This window comes from Kryptolebias marmoratus, linkage group LG20 (assembly GCF_001649575.2).
Source record: "Kryptolebias marmoratus isolate JLee-2015 linkage group LG20, ASM164957v2, whole genome shotgun sequence".
NCBI classification, from domain to species: Eukaryota; Metazoa; Chordata; class Actinopteri; order Cyprinodontiformes; family Rivulidae; genus Kryptolebias; species Kryptolebias marmoratus.
Genome location: NC_051449.1, coordinates 9968050 through 9985161, shown reverse-complemented (window position 1 = coordinate 9985161; position 17112 = coordinate 9968050). Strand labels below are relative to the sequence as shown.

General features: G+C 39.0%; 2 protein-coding genes across 4 annotated transcripts; one reads left to right on the top strand and one right to left on the bottom strand.

Annotated features, from left to right (window-relative positions):
* Window positions 1-573: 573 nt before the first annotated feature.
* opn7a (opsin 7, group member a) lies at window positions 574-6247 on the top strand. The gene is made up of 5 exons (XM_017422417.3): window positions 574-661; window positions 1376-1538; window positions 1824-1951; window positions 3473-3807; window positions 4892-6247. Exons 1-5 carry the CDS (start codon window positions 574-576, stop codon window positions 5501-5503), a joined length of 1326 nt encoding a protein of 441 aa, XP_017277906.1. The 3' UTR covers window positions 5504-6247.
* A 953-nt stretch (window positions 6248-7200) lies between these two features.
* On the bottom strand, window positions 7201-14790 carry ripk1l (receptor (TNFRSF)-interacting serine-threonine kinase 1, like). 3 transcript variants are annotated; one of them, XM_017422374.3, is made up of 11 exons: window positions 14530-14790; window positions 14057-14219; window positions 12476-12632; window positions 12223-12360; window positions 11895-12126; window positions 11652-11801; window positions 11377-11453; window positions 11135-11219; window positions 10401-10994; window positions 10154-10303; window positions 7201-8519 (listed from the first exon to the last, which is right to left on the bottom strand). In XM_017422374.3, exons 2-11 carry the CDS (start codon window positions 14215-14217, stop codon window positions 8221-8223), a joined length of 2043 nt encoding a protein of 680 aa, XP_017277863.1. In that variant the 5' UTR covers window positions 14218-14219; window positions 14530-14790; the 3' UTR covers window positions 7201-8220. The 3 variants fall into 3 exon arrangements, with proteins under 3 accessions (XP_017277863.1, XP_017277864.1, XP_024863059.2); XM_017422375.3 differs by having other exon boundaries at window positions 14539-14790; XM_025007291.2 differs by lacking the exon at window positions 14530-14790 and adding an exon at window positions 14442-14464.
* Window positions 14791-17112: the final 2322 nt, after the last annotated feature.

The following is a 17112-nucleotide window of genomic DNA, read 5'->3' as shown; positions in this document are numbered from 1 at the left end:
GTGCAATAAGAACTCATTCAGTAAAATCTGCAAAGGACTCATGGATGCGTTTTATTTATTTTGCGATTACGCGCGTCGGACATCTGATGTGATGGTTTTTAATGCTTTCTTAAATAATAAATGTATAATAGGTATAAATTAGTGTATGAAATATTATTTTTGCAGCAAAGTTTGGTATAAAAATGTATGTTCTGAGTCATAGATTTAGGTTGTTTATTCAAGAGAAGAAACTTGGGTTACATGCATGTACAGTAGTAATAGATACATATACACACACTATCATATTCTTTATATCACCTCACTTTACTACTTCCTGTTCCTCATGAAAAAACAGATTTCACACAGTTATTTTTAAAGACAGTGCTAAGGGTGGCAAGATGGCCACAGCTCACATTTTCTGGAACAAAACTTACTTTTATCGCTCATAACTTCTTACAACCATCCACTTAAGTTATTAGTTGTTCACTTTCCTCTAGTTTGACAAAAATGATGAAATGAGAGTAAAAACAATCCTAAAAACTGACAAGTGCAGTTGTTCTAGATCTTAATAAAAACCAGTCAATCTCTTTGTAGATGGGGCTTTTGGCAGAAGACATTGCATTCCACTCGAACATACCTGGGCCAATGGATAAAACTCTCGCTGTGGTCTACTCTGTTTTTGGTGAGTTAAGTTTTGCAGTATTTCAAAGCCACTTTCTTTTTATTTATTTTTTTCGTTAATTATCTTTGAGCAGGCCACCAGCTGAGTTAATAATGCTGTAAATTAGTTTTCTGGAAGTTCTGCTCAAGCAGGAATGAATCCCAGCATGAGAAAATAAAACACACTGTGAAGCCTTGGGAGTTTATGTTTGCCATTAAGTGCTGTGGAATTCAAGAACAGGCTGTATCTATGAATATTTATATCTGTCTTTACTGTACTGTGCATATTCAGATTCTGTCTGTATGTGGAATGCTTCTGCCAGTTTATAACTGACTGCTGAGGGTCTTTTTTTATTCTTTATGTTACATATAGAGGAGTAGATTATGCAAACGTGCATTGACACAAACTTATACAGAGCAAATGAAGGCCAAAACCTATGATTAGCAGAGCAGCGCACTGAACAAGGATGAACAGCACCACATGTGCATCTTCTGACTACAAATAGATTCACAGACATGAATATGGCAACCAACCATCAATTTACATAATTTCTTCAGTGTTATGGAACCAGTTAGTTTAACTTAAAATACTAGAAAAAAGTAAATAGTCTTAAAACAATAAACTCATCTGAGGTGCATTAAAAGCTCACAATAGAAACTGATGAGTAAATTGCTGTGGATTTTATATGCTGTTGTGTACTTGGACACATTACAAAGTGCTCATTTGTTTTTGCAGGCGTATGCTCACTGTTCGGCAACTGCACTCTGTTGTATGTCTCCTACAAGAAAAAGCACCTCCTGAAGCCTGCAGAGTACTTCATCATCAACCTGGCTGTTAGTGACCTGGGCCTCACTCTGTCTCTCTACCCCTTGGCGATTTCTTCAAGCTTCTACCACAGGTACTGAACTTGTAATCTGCTGGTGCATGAAACAAACAACAAAAAAAACAAAACAACAGAACAAAGAACACCACTGGGGAAATGGGATATTTTTATACTTTTCTATATATCTCGGCTCTTTTAATAATAGTGGTTCGCAGTATGACTGCCAGTGAGCTCACAGATATGGAGTGTCATGTTCCAGCCACTCTCTTTTTATGCTTCTCTCACCTTCTCCCTCATTGATCTTTCCTCTTTGTCTTTGCTCTGTTCTCTCCTCACACCTCCCCTTGCCCTCCCGCACAGGTGGCTGTATGGGAAAACAGTGTGCTCCATTTACGCATTCTGTGGCATGTTGTTTGGCCTCTGCAGTCTGACCACCCTAACCCTGCTAAGCATGGTGTGCTTTGTGAAAGTATGCTATCCCCTTTATGGTAAGTCTTTCAAGAAGCTATGTGTGCCCAGCAGAATGATTAACCACCACATCCCTGAGAGAGGAAACTGAGAGTTGATTTATCTATGGAAAAGAAATAGATAATCCCTCTGTGTAGGACACATTAGCCTTTCTTTGATGACTGACAAGTGAAGAAGCTGAAGTCATTAAGCATTGCATGTGATGTTTGGTTGATGCGGTGCAGCTGGGCCTTTAATGTGGCCACAAGAGAGTAAGCTCTATTCTCACAAAAAAAGGTTTTATACATTTAACACTTAATTATAGGCACTTAGGCATGATCCTATTCAAAATACTGCATTCATTTCAAGGCACTTGAGAAATAAATTGAGATTTCTTTTAGAAATATCAACCTGCGTAAAGATATTTGGTCTTAATTGCATTTTTATCATTCAAAATTGTCTGCATATTAATTCATTTCATACTGTTACATATACAAAGGGGACAGAATTTGGTTGTCATTTTGTTTACCTGCTTTGCCTGTTACGACAGAATAATGACATGTTGAGATGCCCAATGTTCATTCTCTGTTTGAGCCTATAGCTTGGCATTTATCAAACCATGTAATTACCTCATGTTCCTTGATCACACTTGCAAAATTGATAGAGCCAATTTCCCTCACATCTTGCAGACAAAAAGGCATTTTGGCACCGGTCTCTACATCTGCATATAGACAACTGACGGGGTCACAAGTGCGCACAAAACAATTGCAAACCCTTTGTTGCCGCATATAAATTAAACATTTTGAAGGAAAAGTATTTGTTAAGCGTCCAAACACTTACATGCCTTCAAGGCTAAAATGGTCAATAGGAACTAGGCTTGTGCATGTACATGTAGTGTAACAATGATAAAAGAAAACCATACACAAGGCTTTGCAAGTTTTAATAAAACGTAGAATACCCCTTTCTGCCTTTCTGTGCAAACAATTTCAGATATGAGTGTTATCAATTTGGTCCAAGGTCTTCTCTGCTCTCCTGTGTCCAACCAGGGAATTCATGGGCTGCAGTCTAAAGGCAGTACCTTTAGGTGCAAATATTACTAAAGTTTCACAGCAACATGCACCAGTCATGATTAAAATACAGGTACATTTTAAACAAACTAACAAAATGCAAAAATAAAACCAAAAAAAAAAACAACAAACATGCAAAACAGCATGAACATCATGACAACATTTAAAAAAAAAAAAAAAAAGAAAAAAAAAAAAAAGCAAAGCAAGAATTTAATGTCTCATCTTCCATCTGTTCAAATAAGGGCAACATGACAAATACCCACCATAAAAGACTGCCAGAAAGTGTGCATCAGCTCTTGAAGAATCACCTCATTATCTGTGTTAATAAATTGGAAAAAGCTAATACTTTTGACTTATTCTGATACTATAAATAGACAAATTGGTGTAGTAAGAGCCTCTGACAACACATAGATGATGGAAGCAGTTTGTGAGTTTCTTGTCTACAAGTCACTAAACTACCTAATATTAAAATATGAACTTATTTTGTTTTGTCAGGAAACAGGTTTAAGTCTTTTCATGGCCAACTGCTCATCGCCTGTGCTTGGGTCTATGCCCTGTTGTTTGCCTGCTCCCCGCTGGTCCACTGGGGAGAATATGGACCTGAGCCATACGGCACCGCCTGCTGTATCGACTGGCGCCTGTCCAATCAGCACACCTCAGTACGCTCTTACACTGTGGCACTGTTCGTTTTCTGCTACATTCTTCCATGCTGCGTTATCGTTGCATCCTACACAGGCATTCTGCTCACTGTGCAAACATCCAGGAGGACCATGGAGCAGCATGCATCAAGACAGACAAGCAAGAGCAGCATTCAGTCAATTATTGTCAAGGTAAGATAAGGATCTAGGGTGCAAAAAAATGTTTCCATTTCACCACAGATGGTGTCAATTTTATTGTAACTTGCTGCAGACAACTGGTTGACATCAGTCAACCAGTGTTGGAAGTCAGCCACTTTGCCAATGAGCCCCACCCCTTCTTAAACAGTTCTAGAGAGTTCATTTAACTTCATTTGTTGAAGAAATTTGAAGTGACCTGACCTACATCATTAACCCTTTTGATGAAGTGTTTCATAAGCAAAAGTTGTTTCTGGTTTTACTGTAAGGAAATGTTAAAGTTACATCTGTCTTTGCTCATAAATTATAATAAACATGAAAAATAATTAAAGAAAGGATTGTGATAACAAAAAAAATTGCTTTAAGGGTCCTTCATGATCAGTCTTAGTCAATGCATTTTGAACTCAAGCATCCATTTCCACAATTAGTGAATTATTGATTCAAATTTTGTTTTTGAAAGATTTTTAATCCAGTTTTTATCTGATAAAAACAATATTAAGACAAAGTGTTAGTTCTGGCATAAAACCATAGTTAAAGCTACCATTGAGCAATACACTACAACTGATTCATATCTATTTAAAACCGAACATTTAGTGAAAGTGTTGGAGAATGCTCCTTCATTGTAAGACACTGCATATGATTTTGAAACAATGCAGAACTTTAACAATGGGTTACGCATCTCTTAAGCAGAATCTTGAGCTCAGGGTGAGCTTCACTTCATTATCTACAAGCTGCAGGTCCCCTCCCCTCCCTCTCTGCTGTGCCTCAGCACACTCCAAAGTTATGAAAGCATCTGCAGAAACATGAGTGTTAGAAAGCATGTAGACATGCACAGAGCAAACATGTAGCATACACTTCCTCTGGCTTCTGACAGTACCTTTTCACTCAGGCACAAGCAGGACCACAGGAGCCAGAGTTTTTTTTTTTTTTGCAAAGATTTTGCATTGAGTATTTTAAACAAAGTTTTTATCAAATATGACAAATTATGTTTACTAGATCTGCCATATTTGACTCTAGAACTGACATGTAGTAACATGTATTTCAGGTATTCTTTTTTTTCTGTGCTTTTTTTCTGTCAAAGCTGAGCGTGGCTGTCTGCATTGGTTTCTTCACGGCATGGAGTCCTTATGCTGTCGTTTCCATGTGGGCCGCCTTTGGACAGGTTAAAAACATCCCCCCTCTTGCATTTGCAGTGCCTGCCATGTTTGCAAAGTCCTCCACTGTCTTCAACCCAATCATCTATTTGACGCTCAGGCCGAATTTCCGCAGAATGATGTGCAGAGACCTAGGCGCGCTATTTGAACTCTTCCTGAAGGGCTGCCTCTGCCTCAAGGGGCAGGCAAAATGCTGCTCGAAGCCAAAGCTCGCGGTCAAACTTCGCACAATCCACCGAGAGAACAACCAGTTTCCTTCATCCATCTCTGCCTCTCAACCACATGTAGTAACGATAAAGGATTTCAGTTGCCAGAGGTGTGAGGATAGTTTTGAACACTTTAGACTCTACCCTCAAAGGTGCGGTATTGCTAATCCAGCTGCCAACAGAGACTCATCAAAAGACCAAGACACTCCACTTTCCCAAGCACATACCCAGGTGTCTGAGAGGAAAATGGCCATTATAAACACTTCGGAGACAAACAACTTCAAGATTCGTTTCAAAATGGCTCAAAGGAACGCAAAACAGGCTTGGTCTTGACGGCGTCCATATTTAAACTGTGACAGTGTTTGTATGTTTTGCTCTTTTAGATGTGCGGTTACTGTCAGGAAATCTCGTTCAGGAATTCACGAAGCGTTCCTCAGCAGCCGTGTGATGTATTGTAACATTCGGTTTGCTGAGCTTCTCTTTTGTCTCGTGTTGTTCTTGTGAAAACGCTGCTTTGCTTTGGCCAGTCTAACAGGAAGCTGAATGGAAAATGAGTCCATGCCTTTGAATTGTTTTCACTCCGTTCATTTTTAAAGGCTTTTTTTTTTTTTAAATTTTGTTGGAGGGTTATTTTACACATACAGCATAATTATTCCAGAGCAGCATAGTTTACTGCAGAAAAAACTGCTGAGTTTTCTTTAATTACTATTTTTAACCAACAAAATTAATTTCTTAATAAAAACATGCCCACTTTGCTTACAGCTTCTCAACAGCTTGGTTAAGTTAAAAAGTGTAAAAATGTGGATACCTAAAATATTTTCTAATAGATATAAATAGATAGGTGCAAAAAAAAACAGAGTGAGAGAATGAAGTAAACTATGCTCAATCAAAAACATCACCACAGAGAATTATCTCGGTACATAAAGTCAAGAACATTGACCATGTTCATAACCAAAGTATGTAATCAGTTGTGTAAACATTAAGGCACTGTGGATCAAATTGACTTTTATTAAGTCAATTGTTTGTTTTAGCTGTAAGGATTCCAAATCAGTTTTTCACATCTAATAAAATGTTATTTCACATTATCATTTGTCTGTTTCTGTTTCTGTTGCCCTGAATTTCTTTACAATGAAAACCATTTAGACACCCACCAAAAATAAACAAAGCTACTTTTGACTATTTTTAAGGATTCTTAAATCAAGCATTTGTGTCACCATCCTTCAAAAAAAAAGTCATTTCTTTCGGTTTAGTTTCGAACATTAGATAAATAAAGTAACTCTCCAGTGTATGAAAGCACTTCATCTTCACATCATAAAGCCGTTGGAGTTCCAGCGAACAAGGAACTCAATAAGAGAAGAGATAAACAGAAATATCAGAAACACTGTTTGGCATTTAAGAACTAAGTTTAAATACGTGGAATGCACACTGTAATTTTAAAAACATTGTTTCTAATTTTGGTATGTTGTTTATTTTAAATGTCAAAATGGCATTCCAGTAGGCTTTTGAATCAGTGTAGAGAAAACACGCTTGTAATTCCTTGTGGTAAACAAATATCACTTTGTCGCTAAAACAGCCTCAAGATAGAAGATCAGTCAGATAAACATTTTATTATTATTTATTTAATAATAATAATAAAAAAGACATGACCACATCTCCAAGATTATACAGTTTTCAGACACAGAGAAAAATAATTCATTATTCAAACTGTTCAATACGGTTCCAGCAACACCTCATCAGATTAAAGATAATTACAGGAAGTCCTGAAATAAACATTCAGTAAGTACTGATAAGTACATAAGAGATGACATTTATATAAGACAATATGTGTAACAAGCCAAACATACAAGAAAATACTCTTTGGGGTCCATGTGGTTCAACAAATACATTACAGAAATATTTCACTGCAAAGTGTTAATTTACATACTACATTTTTATCGTATTTATATGTTATCAAATTCTTTAAATGCTGTCCGTATCATTGTATTTGTGTTAGAGTGGAACAAATATCTAACACATAATTTAATAGGCCCAAAATATTGTACTGATTGTTCAAATAAAACAGCAGAAACAATGCATATGTTGTGGCCTTTTTTTTTTTACTGTAAAGTTGAACTATAAGGAAGAAGTGCCTTTACAAAATTTCTATTAAAAATATACGCTTGGCAAATATTCTGGCTTTGGCTCAATATGTGTAGCATGACCATAAAACCTGGTTGTGCAAATGTTTATTTCTATAACGTGAATTTTAAAACAACATGACATCACCCTGACCACGTCCTGTGCTTGTAAGCTTAGGATTGAAAGAAAAAAAGGAGAGTACATAAAACAGAAATCTGAGCTTGATAAAAATCACAATTAGATTTTTTTTTTTTAATTTGCTTTGTTGATTTTTGACCAAATAACACTCAGAAAGGGTTCAGTTATTGCAAGCTATTGACAGAGAGCACCTTAATTATCCATACCACCCTGGATATTATGTCTACATTTTGTATACTGACATTCTAGTCGCTGCTACAATAAACTTTTGAAATCAACATTACACTGCAAACCTCAAGATTTTGAAAATAAACAGCATAAAAAATAAAGAAATTTATGTTTGAATGGTTTTTGGTTTTTGTAACAATGTTTCTTGGCAAACACTGTTATACCGTTAGAAAGCCTGTGTATTTCCCCTGAATGATGCCACATTTGTAAGGAAAATGCATTTGTGTGAGCAGAGTTGAGTATGTGGGTTGTGCCCATGAAAATCTCTACCAATGCCAAACAGCTTATTCTGTTATTGACTATTGTTTTGAGGTTCTGGTACCGCAGGTGCTGACATTCAGGTGCCTGATTGTCAGCACTTGAGCGCGTCCAGTGTCAATCCCATATCTCCACAGTCTGGGACCGAACTCTATCCTTGAACATGACAACACTCGGCACCATGGGAAAGAAAACAGGCTTTCCACTGTAAAAGATTTATTGCAAAGAAGCCTTGGTACATGAAAGAATTAATCTACCAAACACAAACTTCCATACGTTTTGTGTTCAGAAAATGTGATCAGTTGACTTTAGGTCATCGGTGAAGAAGATCTGCACAAGTCCAGTATTTCCTGGATGACATCTACCTTTATGTTTCCTTCCAAGGCTTGGCAAAGCTTCCCAATGGTACAACCATAAGACCCCTCCTTCATTTTCCAGAACTCCAGCATCTGGTGCACCATCTCTGGCAAGCCATCACGGGAGTAGTCATGCTCTATGGTTTCTATTTCCACGTTAGTCAGACCCAGGCGCCGCGCACAGCGTTTCCACTTGATCCCAATGTTGTCCCTCAGCAGATCCAGGTGTACCTCGTTTACGGCACAGCAGTCTATATAAATCAAAGGGCAGCAATGAATGAGAGACTACTTAAAAAATGAGAAATTGCTTTTCTTTTTTTTTTTGCAAACTGTATAGTAGTGCAGCAATAAACTCCTGGAACTAGAAATTCATAATTATGTAGTAAGGAAAATAATTTTAAAACCAATTTAATTTCAGTTGAAACCTTTGTGATATTACTGAAAATCTGTAATGCAATGTAAGGCAGTGACAGTCATTGTATAGCAGAGGGAACTCCTAATGCAGCAGCTTCCTCTGTCAAACGTACAGAAGTTTTTTAAAATATAAAAAGGTCAAACTGTTGCAAAAACACAGGTCAGATCATGACCCATAATTTCACCATCTGTTCTCTTATTTCTTTTAGCTCATAACTCCTATTTAAACCTTTTTTCTTTTAAAAATGTCAAATTTTAGCTCGATAAAAAAGCACAATAATAAGACATTACACAAAAATTGTAATGACTGTCAGTTCTGAGCAAACTAGCCACTGGTCAATTTAATTAAACACCCAAGAGCACATATATATATATATATATATTTTGCCCTAACCACATGGGTGGTTCCACTTTCACTTCAAGCTGGGTGCTCTACCAGAGCCTGTGAGCTTGAGGGTTCTCCTCAGTATCTTAGCTGTTCCTAGGACTGCACTCTTCTGGACAGAGATCTCTGAGGTTGTTCCTGGGATCTGTTGGAGCCACTCTTCCAGTTTAGGGGTCACAGCACTGACCGCTCTGATGACCACTGATACCACTGCGGCCTTGACTTTCCACAACTTCTCTATTTCCTCCTTTTTTCTAGAGCTTTTTTGCTTCTTCTTCCTGATGCTACAGTCACTTAGGACTGCTACATCTATCCTTATTCTCCTCTTCCACATTGGGTTTCTGCTGCCTGAGACATTCTCTTAGCAGATCATCATTGTGGGCTTTCTTCCCGATGTACTCCAGGAACTTGGTTGTTTCATCCTGTATAGTGGCTCTGATGCTCACTAGTCATCTGCCTCCCTCCTTTCTCTTAGTGTACAGTCTCAGGGTGCTGGAGTTAGGGTGAAACCCTCCATGCATTGTGAGAAGCTTCCGAGCCTTGATGTCAGTGGCTTTTATCTCCTCCTTTGGCCAGATTATTATACCAGCGGGGTATCTAATGACTGACACGTCATATGCGTTGATGGCTTGGACTTTGTTCTTACCATTCAGCTGGCTCTTCAAGTCCTGCCTTACTCTCAGGAGGTATTTGGTTGTGGCTAACTTCCTTGTGACCTCATCCGGGTTGCCATTTGTCTGCGGGATACTAAGGTACTTGTAGCTGTCCTGAACATCTGCAATGTTGCCTTCAGGTAGTTCATCCCCTTCAGTTGTGATCACCTTGTCTCTCTTGGACACCATTCGGCTACACTTATCAAGTCCGAATATATATATATATATATAAACAGTCTGGTAACTTCCAAAATGCACATCTTAATTAAATAAAACAGAAATTAGTCAAAACATGGATATCTGCTCAGATATCTGATATAATACAAAACAATAAATAAAAATTGTAATTTGGTTACGGTCCTGATATTTTTCTTATAATCTAAATGCATATACAGTGACATTGTGGTTGCATATAAGAAATGTTGTGGTTTACCATATTTACGAATGCCTTCTTGTATTTGGTAGTTAGCGGAGCTGTTAGCAGACAGAGCTAAGGACTTTAGGGAACCCTCAGAACCTCTGATACTCATTGTGTTGTTGCTTCCGATCTGGATCCCGCTGGCATTCTGAATGTAGAGAGATCCTGGAAGAAGTACAACACCAGCACAAAGTTCCGTCACTACGGTGTATATGAATCAAACAGACGAAGCTGCTAAAAAAACAAACATTTTTCTACAAACCTGAATCCTGCAGCGAACCACATGTTTGGGAGGTCAAAAGACGCCCAGCGGTTGTGTCAGGGGCGACGGTGTCAGGCACTGGGCAGGTTGGCCAGGACTGTTGTCGGTCAAAGTGAGTGTGTGGATGTTGCTGGTTAAAAGGAGATAGAGACGGTGTGCTGGCAGACATATGGAAATGAGGCAGGTATTGTGAGGAGGTCATAGACTCATAGAGTCCTGAGCTGGGGCGATTACAAGCATCCTCCTGAACTGGTTCTCCTTTTGTCCAGGAATGAACAGATGACATTTCCTGTGCCGGCTGCCTCACAGTGTTATCTGTGAAATCGAAACAGTTTTGTAAAAAAGGATTTGAAGCACTTTTATGAAAGCTGTTGGCAGCTTCGGGCTGTACGCCACAAACATAGCTGCCGTGTTTGTGGTACTGAAGCTCCCGGTCCAGCTTCTCCTCCAGCTCCGACGGGCTGCTCAACACCTTTGCGTCTGTTTGAAGAGAATCTTCACATGGTTGATATTGGACGCCATGCAGGTCCTCAATACTGGCTTCAACTGGCATGGATACACCTTTGTCTGAACTCAGCAAAGGAGCTGGATGATCTAAAAGCAAAAAAAGATGATTGCGGGTTTAAAAATGTTGCAAGATTTCTGAAAAATTCAAACGCTGGATGTGAAACAGCACTGAAAGTGAACATCAGAGTGTCCATATGTAGTGTACCGAGTCAGTCAAGATTACCTACCATGTTCACTTGTCAAACTACATTCATGGGTCATTGATAACGATTTCATCTTTTCAACAAGTTCATCTGGGCCTTCATATTCCATCTGTAACAAATAACACAAAATAACCAATCATTAAATACTCAAAACCTGTACTGATATGCTATAAATAAAACTTATGATTTGTTGCTTTTGCTAAGGATCTTTGTGAAGTACTTCACAACGTGACCAGAAAAAAATCTTATAAATGGTATATACTCACCCTTAACTCGCATAAATCTTCCTCTACACACGGTTCGAGTGTTTTCATGTAGAAAGGACGGAAAGAGTTGTAAGCCTCTGCACAGAAGGGAAAATAAATCAGTCTTTTGACAAACCTTCAAAATATAACGTGTGTGAGGCTTTTATCTGCAACACTTGAGCATTAAATTCTGCAGGAAAAAAAGGCTAAATATTGTCAGTACATTAATGCCATCATTATATTAGTCACTAAGAAACCAAAACACAGGAAATGAAATATGTTATATAAACGGATACCTTTAAATGTTGGTCTTTGTTCAGGATCGGAATCCCAGCATCTCTTCATAAGCTGAATTATCTCCGTAGGCGTGCTTTCTGGAATGAGGTGCTCTGCTGGTCGGTCACCATTGCAAACACACTGGGTCAGGTGCTCTTCACTTCTGGCATCTGAACATAGAAATATTTGGTTCAAATACCTAAACAACTGCAACAGGGACTCACTGTTTGTACATTTTGGAAGTGGATCCCGTCTCAGCGTACTTGCATATGGTTCTTGCCCCGTGAGAATGACCCAAACCACAATGGCGAAGCTGTACACATCAGACTTCTCTGTGGAGGCCGTGTGGATACTCCTCAGGTGCTCCGGCGCCATGTAGCAGAGCGTGCCGGCTCCTCTCAGCCCAGCCGTCGGATCCCGACGGCTCCTCCTGCGGGACTCCTGCTTTGTGAGCTTGCTCCACGTCTGGCAGGTGGCCAGGCCGAGATCGGCAATCTTAAAAGCGCAAAAGGTAAGACGTTTTTACAGCGACTTTAAATGAAACAAACAGATACAAAGTGTTAAAAAAGCACAAAAGAACCAAAAATGCACCTTGATGTGAAAATCCTTATCCACTAAAATGTTTTCTGGCTTGATGTCCTTGTGTATGACATATCTGTCCGTGAGGTACACCATCCCCTCCAAAATCTCTAAGATGATCCTTCCTTTGATGGACACTGGCACACTGACCTAAAAAAAACAAAAAACTTAAAATTAGAGCTTTTTAATACTACATTTCAGAATTTTACACCTTAAGAACATAAAAGCTTCCATGTTCTATATGCGAAACGTTAGACAGACTGACCGTTTCCAGCATGACCAACAGGTTGCCTCTGGGGAGGAGCTCCATAACCAGAGAGCAGTCTTTGTCCTCCATAATCACGCCGAGCAGCTTGACCACACGCTCGTGGTTGAGGCTCGCCATGATGTTGCCCTCCGCTAGGAGCGACCGTTTATTGTCTCTGGAGAGTATAGAGAACACAGAGAAAAAAAACGTTTGCATGAAACAGCTTCCAGACCATGCATCGTTTTGAGTCCAATAAAGAGGCAGAAGGAGGGTCTAATACATGAAAATGTCTATTTTATTTTTTTAATTGAATTCATTTGTAATTACATAAAAAAGTTCAGATAAATAACTTAAAGTCAAAGCTAAGATATTCCAAATTTCCAAGTGAATGACAAAAAAATTAGGAGTGAGTCGTTATAGAAACCTCTGCATTACAGTGCAATTAACTTCTGCCTTTATTTATCATTTTGCAACTTCATCTGAATCCATATAAAACTGTCACAGTCTAAGAACAATTTTTGTGATTCACTTTCAAACCAAAAAAAAACAAACAAAAAAGTTTTTTTTTTCACCATAAGAGCCCCTTTATGCTTTCGATGGGAAAATATTTTTTGATTTGAAGTCCGCTGCTCTTTCTTCACTGATATTTTGCCATAACCTTGGGGTGGTCAGCTACTTCCCTACACTGTGTACTAATTTTGTTTCAGGAACTTTCATTATTTTTGTTCATGCCTCACTTTTGGTCATTGAGTTCTATCCCTTCTGACTTGTGAGGAGAGGTGAAGCGGAACAATGAAATACTGACTGCCCGCTGCCATGAAAGGTGGGGGATCATGTAACTCCTTGTGTCTGGGAGAAAAATATCTCATCCACCACTGAATAGTATTTAATAAAACATCACAGGGCCACATAGAGACAAACAACCATTCACATTCTCACTCACACCTGGGGACAGTTTTTAGAGTTGCTGCATCAAATATCAACTAGATGTCACAAATCCATATGGTACATATACTCCTGAAACCCAAGCTTTGGTTTGGTGTGCATTTTTTCAATGCAATGTCTCCGTATGAGGACGCAGTGTCTCAGGAGGACAAAGAAAAATGATGCTTTTTTTGTATCTCATATAGTTACTTTGTATTTGCCTTAATAATTATAGGTTCAATCATTAAAATGATGGCTTCAGTGCTCATTTGGAAACGTTTAGAAGAAAGACTTTGAATGTTTTTGTTTGTTTTTAATTCATCTGATCTGAAAAAAAAGAGATGTCAGACATGCTTCTGCATAATGTGTGATGGACAAATGTCTCATAGGAAGTGATCTAAAAAAAGAAATCAGTGTTCATGTTATTTTCTTTCCAGCACATTCACACATTTTTTTTTCTTCTTCCCCTTTTTTTTTTTTTTTTTTTTTTTACACATTTTGCATGCCTCCTTGCACATCAGAGAACTTGAGTCTGCTTTCTCTGTGCTCTCTTGAAAAGCCCCACCACGCCAGCTGTCCGTCTATGGGGTCAGCCTCCATACCCGGACTCGTGATTCGAGTTACGGGAAGAGGGGATTACCCAGGATGGCTCCCACCAACGCGGGGAGGACTTACTCGTTGCGGAGAGGACCCGTATACACCGTCTTCAACACCACCTGGCCCAGGGTGACGTGGTAGCACAGATAAACCTCCCCGAACCCTCCGTAGTCCAGAGGCTCCTTCTTGATGAGGTCCGTCGAGCTCATCTGAAGCGACGTTTGAGGCGCGGTGGCCATTTCTAAGGCAAAATACAAGAAGACACGAGAATTGGAAGAGCTACAGCCCAAATTATATCCACAACAAGGTCGTTTTGGCCTAAATACATTCTTTTTATATGCAAAAAAAGCCGGCGCAGGACAGAAACTAATCGGCTAACCCGGCGAATCGACCATCCGTAACATTGAAAACACCTCAACACGGATGAGCCATCACCTACATCCCAAAGTTTTGGCAACTTAACTTTTATTGCTGAGCTCGTCACCCAAACACAACGTGGACTCAACTTTATTCGTTGCAATTACCAATCGGAAACAGAGAATAAGCAGTACCTTAAGTACCTTAAAACGCACGTAAAAAGGAGAGTTGTTTGCGTTTCCGGTGTTTCCTCGACGTGCTTCAAAACAGAAACTGGGGCTAAAAACTACTAACAGGCTCACAGCCCGACGGCAGAGAAAAAGAACCAGGACGGCGAGTCGATTCATGCTCGGGAAGAGTTCACAAAAGACCTGAAAACGCATTAAAATGAAACGCAAATACAGAAAGTTAAAGTGCGTCTCTTGTTCTTTTTCTTGTTTGTTTGTTTGTTTTAAAAGATTAGTCTAAGCTTTAACTTTATCTTTGTATTGCTGCCCCCTGCTGGTCAAGTTGATGAATTGAAGATGACATGAATTCCCAAGCAATTTCATGGCAGTATTTTAAAGACTTGACCTTGAAACTTATGTTTTTAATTTAGCTTTTTTTTTTACAAATATATATTATAAGTGTATTATAAGTGTATCTTATAAGTGAATAGAAAACTTATATATGACTTGTTCAAGACTTTGATGATTTGAAAGTTTAAAAACTAACCTATTTTTTATAAATTACTGATCAACATAAACATTAATGCTCTTCCTCAGAGGAGGGGAACAAGTCCATTGATAAATCAGGCATTTATGTGAAACTAGAGTGGGAAACCACCTGAATTGTAGCCTCTAGCAGCGTGGGCGAAGTTTAACATGTAGGTCTATATTTTGGGCAGCCTATCTGTGAACACCCACACTATAAATTCCTCCTTTTTGCACACTAAAACCACAACAAAGCAGTATCATGTTTACCTGTCTTGTCTTTTGTCAGTTTAGTGGCTTCCCTGTTTTTTTTTTCTTTCTTTTTTTCTGAAATGCATTTATTGATGGTAATCTGAAAGTTATTCAGAAAATTCCGATACCCTGAATCTAGCACTGTTACTGACAATTAGATGAGCAAAATGCTAAACCAAAAAAGGTCATCTACAGAATATGTCAGCAACACCTTATTCACTGTAAATGATGCAGATCATACAGCCGGGCCACCTTTTTTCTCTGTAAGGCTCCATTAAAACTTTGTTTTAGAATTATTTGCAAATTGCTTCACAATCACAAAACAGTAAATTCATCATCATCTGACTTTAACATGAAAAACATGAGCAGCCTAAATTAGCATTAAACTACTTCTTTGGCAAAATAATTGAAAAATATAAAACTGAGACCAAAAAAAAAGCAATTGTTGACCAACTCAACCAACTCACTCAACTGTGTGTTTGTTTTTTTGTCATTTTGCGTGTCTGCCACAAACATCTCCCTCATTCAAGTCTGGTTTAGCCTTTCCACAACAACAGATCACCAGGAAGTTAAAGCAACTGGTGCCTGACTAGTGAACGTGCAGTCAATGTGGGGCAGTGGGTAGCAGCGCTTCCTGTTGATGTCTTTTACAATGATAATAATCAGCACAGAACTGCCAGGTGCCATCTTTCTGTCTGTGAGAGCAGCATGGCCATGTTTACGTCTGTGACTGGCTTCTCAAAGTCTGTGAGCCGTCAGAGTGGTTTTGTGTTCGAGTTGGTTTTCTGCTCACAGACATGTTGAGAACCGAGCTTGTTCCTGCCAGTGAGATGTAAACGATGATGAGGCCCGATGTTAATGCTGTGTTGGCTAATACAATTTGTGGCAAAAACCTTTTATTTGTAACAGAAAAATTATACTTCTCTTTCAAGTTTTTCAAGTAAAGATCTCAGGAGCTGTTTTTGCAAAAGCAAATTCTGAATGGCAATCTGGGTCTCAGAAAAAAGGAAAATTCTCTTTGCTCACCATTTTCTTGCAACTGTTTAGCCTCAATAATGTCATTGCGCTCATCTTAGTGCTTGAACAACTCAGAGCATCACACCAAGCCTGACATACTGGATGTCCCTGCAGGTTCATCAGGATGACGGATTAGATGCACACAATGCTCTCAGGTTATAGTTTGTATTGCTCTGTAATGTGTGAGCATTAAAAGATAAAACATGCAAGTGTTCAAAGTGAACTTCTTTCTCCCTTTCAGGTCATGGGAAACATTTCATGAAAAATGCAGCTCCTGTCCTGCCGGTGGATGGCTCTTTGTTTTGCTGTAATAACATCTTGCTCCTCGGGTGGTTCATAAAAATGTGCATCTCAGGTTTCTCATTCATCTTTTCTTTTGGGAGAGTTTAAGGAAGTGAACACAGCTGAGCATGGTGATTGGGTGACGGCAGTCAGACACAACCCACACACCGGTCTAAGTTGTTCAGGAAGACATACACGCTGATCACTGGGGCGCTTCTGTCCGTGCTCTTTCCCAGAGAGAGTAAACACCGAGCTGCGGAGCTGATTGAACAATGCAATCAACAGCATTCGGTATCGTCAGTGTGTGCTGAGATGTGAGCACGTACAGTATGTTAGAGTTAGTAGTTCTTGTTTCAGTCAGTACTGACTTTTTTTCCCCTCTGGATTATTTCATCTTAAATGACACTGCATCTGAAAGTAAAAAAACAAACAGCTGTGTGTCTCAGCCTCTTTAAAAAGACACAAAACTATATAATTTCTTTAGCTTAAAATTCCAGCTCCAGTGCACACATACATTTTCAGTCCGTAAGTGTG